The following is a 7,835-nucleotide window of genomic DNA, read 5'->3' as shown; positions in this document are numbered from 1 at the left end:
ACACTAAAGCCCTGCAACATGGGAAATACAGTTTGCAGACAATCCAGCAACAAACAGGATGACAAAGGGCTTAAATACACAGAGGGATAATGAGGGAATGAGACAGAGGAGGAGGAGAAATCACACACAACGAGACCGGGGAAATAAAACTGAAAACACTAACATAGCACACGAGACTGTAAAAGTCTCTGAGCAGTCGTTACCTTTGAATCTAACCTCTCTTCTTCCTCTCCTGTCCTGTCTTTCTTATCTTTCTCCATCTCTGAGTGAAGTTGGCTCTCTTTCTGTTCTCTCCCTGTGAAATACAGCAGCTGGACCTTTAGCTAGCAACACACTTTGAAACAAACTGCACACAAACACTTTGTGTGTTTGTGATGTTTGTTGAGCTGAGAGGAAAGTTGCATTGGAAATTAACTGACACTTAAAAACATGGTGGCTGTAGCTCAGGTGGCAGAGCAGGTCAGCCACTAATCAGAAAATCGGTGGTTCGATCCCAGGTTGCCTCCTGGCTGCATGCCAGGAGGGTAAGATACTAACACCATGTTTGCCTACTGGTGGTGGTCAGAGGGCCCGGTGGCGCTAGTGTCCGGCAGCCTCGCCTCTGTCAGTGCGCCCCAGGGCAGCTGTGGCTACAACGTAGCTTGCCATTGCCTGTGTGTGAATGGGTGAATGACTGAATGTTGTGTGAAGCGCTTTGGGGTCCTTAGGGACTGAGTAAAGCGCTATACAAATGCAGGCCATTTAAAAAACAATCACTTTTAATCCCTGACTTTGACACGTGTCGTCTTTTTTTTTTTTTTTTTATTTATCCACTGGTGATTAATAAACAAACAAAGGTCCGCAGTGACAAGATAATAACTCCCCCCCGAATGCATTACAGCCAAAGTAATGAGCCTGTTTTGAAAACGTAATAAGTAGAAAGTACAGATATTTGCTTGAAACTGTAGGGAGTAAAACTAAAAAGTAGTCAGAAAAATCAGTTTCCTTGACATCTGCCTTTGTCTGTTGTTCAGAATGCTGACATCTGTTTCCTGTTGGGTTAGGATGATAAAAACAATGTTTATGCTATTGTCACAAGTAAATGCTATAATGTCAAGTTCCATGTGTCTCTTACTGGCGACTGACAGCACACAGCATATGAGATGAAGGAGGGGTGGTGAATCCCACAGCTGGTGTGAGATCCAGTTCATCCTCTGTGATTCCAGGTGGAGGAGTGAAATGAAAGCGCTGAATGAGGGAGGTGAAGAAGAGGAAGAGCTCCATCTTAGCCAGACCTTCTCCGAGACACATCCTGCGACCTGCAAATGCAAAGAGTTTACACTCATTTAAACGAATCATGTCTGCGCTAGTGAGAATTTTCTCAAAAAAGCCTGACAAAGTTGTCATACCTGCAGAAAAGGGCATGAAGGCATCTCTCCTGACAAATTGACCCTTTTTGTCCAGAAAATGTGAAGGGTTAAAAGTGTGTGGGCTCTCCCATTCACTCTCATCATACAGGACAGAGGTGAGAAGGGGAAACACAATAGTTCCCTGTGGGAAACCAAGAAGATTTCTCATGTAGATGTACATCTACAGAACTAGTTCAGGTTATCAGAAGTAAATCAAGATGTTAAAATATATTTAGGTACAGCAGCTGACCTTTTTGATAAAGTATCCCTTGAAGGTGACATCTTGGCTAGTTTGGTGAGGAACAGACATGGGGACAATATTCGCCAGTCTCTGAGTCTCGTGAATGACTGCATCAGTGTACGGCAGGTTTTTCCGGTCATCTACACAAACTTGTCGGCTTCCTACTACCCGGCTCAGCTCCTTGTGGACCTGCTCTGCAGAGACAAAATAAAGAAACAAATTTGTCCACATTAGTTTTAACAGATCTGCTAAAACGTGTAAAAATAAATAAATAAATAAAAAATCTAAAATTATACACAGAATATTGTTATGGTGCACATTGTTTGCATATGAAATGCTGTGTATTTATTTACCACTGACTGGTAGTGGTGGTGGTTGTTTTGCCTTTTCCCTCTGATATCACCTGCTGACATGTCAGTAAACCCATAACTGAAGTCATTGGTCTTGTAGCCCAACAGGACACTGAACTCTATATACGTATTTATGTGTTATCACCTTATATAAATATCAACTATGTGTGTTGGAAAGGCTGTCGACTGTGTTCGAGAGCCCCCTTGTGGCGAGAGAGTTGAACTATTGAGAACATGGTCCAGAGCATGTAGGTTAAGCTAACACATAGCAAGAGGCACCTTGTAAACTGACTCAACAGTGGACGTCTAGGCATAGTGTGAGTTGTGTGCGTCTCTAAAGAACTGTGAGTAGACATCTTGATTGAATCCTTATTATAATCAGCATTCTGTATATGTTTTGTTTACAGACCACACATATGGGCATAAATATTTTGTACTCTTAAATCAAATGTGTAGTTGTGAACTGAGTTTTGTAAGTGTGTAAGTGTGTTTGTAAAAAAGATTTGTGTTTGTAAAAAAATATTTACACAGTTACAAATTTGTTTGTTAAGGTCTGGTTACAACGGTGGCCCTGAGAAGCCAAACGGACTGCAACTTACACCAGCAATAAGAAAAACGTTGCAAAAGCACACAAAACACAACGGAAATAGGAAACAAGAAAACAAAAATAGGAAAAAAAAAAAAAAAAAAAAACCACACACACACACACACACACAAGGGAAGTGTTTCTGGGGAGACAACCTGACGGACCAGTTGCAGGAACCGAAAAAATGGTGTGTTTTATCATGATTCATATAATACTGCTGACGTATTTTCAGACTAATAGTTAGGCTAACACACTTACCTCTCATCTTTTCTTTCCTCACAAAACCGATAGATCCTTCACTTCTTCTAAGTGTGTCCCAGCGCAATTCTTAGCATAATTTGGTTCCTGCAACTGGTCCGTCGGGTTATTGTCTCCCCAGAAACACTTCCCTTGTGCTTTTGGAAATCTGTTTTTTCCTATTTCCGTTGTCGTTTTTCCTATTTCCGTTATTTTTTGTGTGCTTTTGCAGCGTTTTTCTTGTTGCTGGTGTTTTCTTAAGTTGCAGTCCGTTTGGCCTCTCAGGCCCACCGTAGAGGTTACAGATACAAAGCAAAAACCTGCGTATTAAACTCTACACTTAAGTTCCCTGGCTATGTGTGACTTTCTTCTTATGAGTAGGAATTTTGTCCCAATTTTTCTGCCTTTCACCTGATTGGTCAATGTCGTGTCAATCATAAATTTAACAATCCAGTCAGAGAATAGATGGGTTTGGGGTGCTTTGCTGAGCTTCAGGTCCTGGAAGGGTAATGCAGTTTGAAGCTGGAGGATCTCTATATGAATATCCTAAGCTAGGTCCCTTAACTTTTGGCAGCTACTGAAAGGATAAAGTTGTGCTATACCAGAAATACCATTATTACTTTAGTATTGAGCCCATACACAGACCCCACCTACGAGTTGTACACCACCCCTGTAAGCCTGTGGTTGCATCACTGTGCTGTTGTGTTAAAGAATAACAGCAAATAAGGAATAACCTTATTTGTGCGTCCTGTGTGTTCTGACCGACACCCCAAGGTGAACACCATTGTTATTCAACCAACGCCTATACAGTCCTGGGTGAAACCCAAATTAACAGTGTGGTATTTCTTATCACCCACATTCTTTTGAGGTGAGACTTGCATGTCTTGTCCAGTTCCTTACCCTGTATGTGTGGGTATTTAGCCATTAACAGCAAACCCCATCTCAGTGTGGCTGCTGTGGTGTCAGTGCCAGCAGCAAACAGGTTGCTCACTGTGAATGTCAAGTTCTCCTCATTGTAGTGAGTATCCAAAACACAGGAGTCCTAAAAGAAATAACACTCACATTGCTTATTGCTATCAAACCTAAAGTGTAAATAATATTATCATAATTTAAAAAAAACAAAAAAAACAACACACAGTCTTACTTCTTCTTTCTGTTTCCGAATCAGAAAACAGTCCACAAGCCCTCGGCACAGTCCAGGCTCCAGAGTCTCTTTCAGATGCTTAATTAAATTCTTTATATCTGTGACAGCCATCTCAACATTTTTTAACATCACCTGGCGATTTTTTATCCAACCGAACAGCCGAGGAAACATGTTAAAAAGCTGCAGGAGAAAAACAAACAAACAAAAAAAAACAACAACCTTAAAGCTTATTCCAAGTAAATACACTGAATTATTAGAAATAAAATTAAATACATTTTACTTTGTCATATGACACATGTTATAGTTTAAATATTAAAAAAAAAAAAGATTAAAGTCCACACATTATTATTACACATTGTTTCACCAAATCCTGGTTTTCATTTTTATGAAAGCAGCGATGACTTGACCTATTTTAAAATTCCCCTCACAGAAATAATTTAAATCAAAAATAACAAAGTTACTGTTGCTGTGCATCTAAAGATATCTGATATTTTCAAGTAGCTTTACCATCTAATTCCTTAATGACTATCGGTGCATATCGTGTCATATATACATTTAATTGTATCTCATGATTAAGAATTACTGCCTTTGCATCAATGAGCATTAATAACAATAATAAAAATTAAAAAAAAAAAAAGCTTGTGAAAAAGCAAATAGTCAGATTTCCAATGCACCACAGAGCCAGATTTGCTAATGGCAGCGCTACAGCTTTGGCTCTAGCCTGTGTTTCTTCACTGAATGTTTAGAGCCTTGTTATTGTAGGGAGTTGTGTATGCCTTCCAGAGAGCCATATCGATGGGGACTTTAGCCCCTGGGATCCCTGTTCAGCCAGGCAGGTCACGAGGTGGAGGCCGGACAACAATCGGCAAAGTCAGATAAGACAGACATGAGATGGATCAGTTATCAGGCCATCCTGACTCCCCGAAAAGCCTTCAGTTGATCCAAAATGCTACAGCGAGAGTATTGACTGCAAGCATATTTCTCCCATATTCGCTTGTCTTCACTGGCTTCCTGTTAAATCCAAAGTTGAATTTAAAATCCTTTCACTTACAAAGTCTTGAACAATCAGGCCCAGTCTAATCTTATAGACCTCATAGGACCACATAGCACTGCTGGTTTACTTGTGGGACCTAGAGTATTCAAAAGTAGAATGGGAGCCTAAGATACGAAGCACGTAGTAAACATCAGGTCATGAGGCCTGTTTGTTGTTGCTAATTTAATTTAATTTATAAGATTTTAGTCTCACAGAATTTTCTACTTCCATATATGAATGTATGTGATCGTGGCCAACTTCACCAACTCATCGAATCTGTCAAAAAGCCAACCTGGACTGATGCAGAACCTGAGACACATATGGTTTGATTGGCTCGCTTCACCATGTTCTTGAATACAGGGTCACCGTAGTCAAATCTGCTTCCGAACACAATAGAGGAGATAATGTTGGCTGTTGCATAATTTATTGGAAGAGCTGTATCAAAAGCATTTCCTGTAAAATTGATACACAAGAAAAAAAAAATCTAAAATAAATAAATCCATACATGGGCTAACAGACATGCACAATATAACATTTAGAGGTGTGCTAATTTAAAAAAAAATCATTTAAATTGCAGTTCATGGTTCGTGTACTTTTGCCATACCTTTATGATCTTCAATCACTTGAATCAGATAGCCACACTCCTCCAGGATTTTACCCTGAGTAAGTCTTTTGCCCATCCCAAAGTCTTTGAGGGTGGCGAGGGCAAAACGTCTCAGCTCTTTCCACGATTCTCCATTTGCAAACAAAATTCCTACAAAACATAAAATCCTTTATTTTAAAAACTCAATTAACTGATTTTTATGATATGGAAATAGAAACATGCTGACAAGGCTTAAACCACCAGTAAGGAAGGGCTGAAAACAATGAGTATTTTTAAAATTTTTAACTTTTGAAGTAGTTTTTGTTTTTGAATATATCACATTTTGTACCCCCCAAAAAGTCAATTCTGTTCATCTGGATGTAGTGTTTTTACTAAATTACAGTACATTTGCATTTGTCTTTTTTTCCCCTAAATAGTTTAAAATTGTACATGTGACTCTATTGTATTGAAATTAGCACCGCTGACTAAAAATGTCAGATTCATGATCATTGGTCAATGAACATTATTTATAAAGCTGGGGAATCTTGCAGTCAGCTGAGACTGTAGAAGTCACTTGGATGAGTGACAAAACGTTTATCCCACAGAAAACGCTGTCGAGATGAACAGGATCAACTTTTTGGGATTTCCTTACCTGGACGATTGAAGCAATTTCATAATAAAAGTGCTGTATTGCATAGTTTACTACACAAACAGGGTCACATCCTCACGGAAGACATTCAACATTAAAGGAATATGTAGCACTAAACTTATATAAACTTTTTTTTTTTAATTCTGGATGGAGAGGAAACCTGTATTTCATGAAGTCATGTGAGTCACAGCAGCTATAAGTGCTGTTGGTTATTTCTGAGAAGCCAGGTATCATATGTTGACCGGACTATTTGTGATAGTAAAATGAAACAGAATAAATGGTATTATGAAAGAATTTCATACCATGACCTCTGTTCAGGTCCTTAAATATCGGGGAGACGTTGCGCTCTCCAAACTCCACTGCATAGTTAACCAGTGCCTCTCTGACTGCTTCGTACCCAGCCAAGACCACAACCTTGTTGGTTCCTAAATAAACTGTAAATACTGACCCATATGTCTTTGAAAGCTGGAAGAATAAAAATTAAGCAAAAGACAACTGAAATAGCATTAAATACATTGCAATCTTTCATTAAAGCTGCTCCTTTTGAACGAGAAGACAGCCTGATTTACCTCATGCAGAGTTTTGTAGGGTCTCTTGAGGTCAATTTGCAACAGGTTGCCTAGCAGAGGCAGAGGTCTCGGTCCTGGGGGTTCCTTCCCTCTTTCCTTAGAAATGTAATTGACAGATAGGAGATAAAGAACAAGCAAGAGAACAGCAGCAGCCAGCACGGTGGTGGAACTGGAAAAGTTAAAATCTACAAAAAGTGCCATCTCCGTCTGGTGTCAGTGGTTTTTCTCTGTGTTACTTATGTGAAAACTGCTAGAGCTTCCTTGTAGGGACTCCCATGATAGGTTTAGCATCCATGTTCCCGCCCCTGAGATGCATATCTCATCTGTGCATTAGGTAACTCCCCCAGTGATTTAATTACAGGAACTTGTTTTGCCAGAGCAAGTGAGAGCTGCCTCACCCTTCAAAAAGCCACAGCTATGTTTTTTTAGGGTCAGCAATGTTTCAGTTACCGGGTTGCTATTTATCACACAGAGACATGTAGAAGATTGAGGTCTGTTAGGCACCACCTCTGTCCCCTGGGGCTCCACCTTGTTTATGCTCATGGTGGCTTTTGGAACATTTTAACACAGTTATCTGATTTAAAAAAATATATCGCTTGCTGTGTGATACAGCTCATCCTTCCTTTGGGATTAATAAAGTATGCTGATTCTGATTCTGATCTAAGTTTGGGGAGTGGAATTCTAATATTTAATTAGTTTGTCGCATAACAATAAGTAAGTAGCAGATACATCCAAACAGTTCATGGGTGGCAGCTTGTTAATGAGGCTCATACAAATATGGTCACTAAAGGCTCCAGAAGACTAACCTGGTGGAGGTCAAAATGCTTACTTGGAAACTAAAGAAGGACCTTACAGTGGTCTCCATTATCCAAATTATGCTGCATATATATATATTCATTCCCCTATGAGGATTGTCACGTGACTCTCCAAACAGGCTGCTGGACATCAGGATGTGCAAACATTAAATTATAAATGTAGCAGGGAAGGAGTATTTCCAGGATTTCTGAAATGGGATGGAACAGGGTGAGCAAGAATGAGAATACGTAATCGGAAAT

At 39.6% G+C, this 7,835-nt stretch overlaps 1 protein-coding gene across 1 annotated transcript; it reads right to left on the bottom strand.

The window, feature by feature from the left end:
• Positions 1–46: 46 nt before the first annotated feature.
• Positions 47–7,806, bottom strand: LOC146671658 (cytochrome P450 2K1-like). The gene is made up of 9 exons (XM_085404007.1): positions 6,781–7,806; positions 6,514–6,676; positions 5,584–5,733; positions 5,272–5,432; positions 3,947–4,126; positions 3,703–3,844; positions 1,639–1,823; positions 1,389–1,530; positions 47–1,298 (listed from the first exon to the last, which is right to left on the bottom strand). Exons 1-9 carry the CDS (start codon positions 6,979–6,981, stop codon positions 1,111–1,113), a joined length of 1,512 nt encoding a protein of 503 aa, XP_085260133.1. The 5' UTR covers positions 6,982–7,806; the 3' UTR covers positions 47–1,110.
• Positions 7,807–7,835: the final 29 nt, after the last annotated feature.

The sequence above is a fragment of the Rhamphochromis longiceps genome, linkage group LG4 (assembly GCF_057381845.1).
Source record: "Rhamphochromis longiceps isolate RC_006_pf linkage group LG4, R_longiceps_female_GT1.1, whole genome shotgun sequence".
NCBI classification, from domain to species: Eukaryota; Metazoa; Chordata; class Actinopteri; order Cichliformes; family Cichlidae; genus Rhamphochromis; species Rhamphochromis longiceps.
Note: the sequence above shows the minus strand (reverse complement) of the source record. Positions and strands in the feature narration are given on the sequence as shown.

Excerpts from the sequence above, each read along its gene's own strand:
- LOC146671658 (XM_085404007.1), bottom strand. The coding sequence starts at position 6,981 with ATGGCACTTTTTGTAGATTTTAACTTTTCCAGTTCCACCACCGTGCTG. Across the intron at positions 4,127-5,271 it reads CAGGTTCTGCATCAGTCCAG|CTTTTTAACATGTTTCCTCG; the intron begins GTTGGCTTTTTG and ends TTTCTCCTGCAG. Across the intron at positions 1,531-1,638 it reads AGGGATACTTTATCAAAAAG|GGAACTATTGTGTTTCCCCT; the intron begins GTCAGCTGCTGT and ends GGTTTCCCACAG.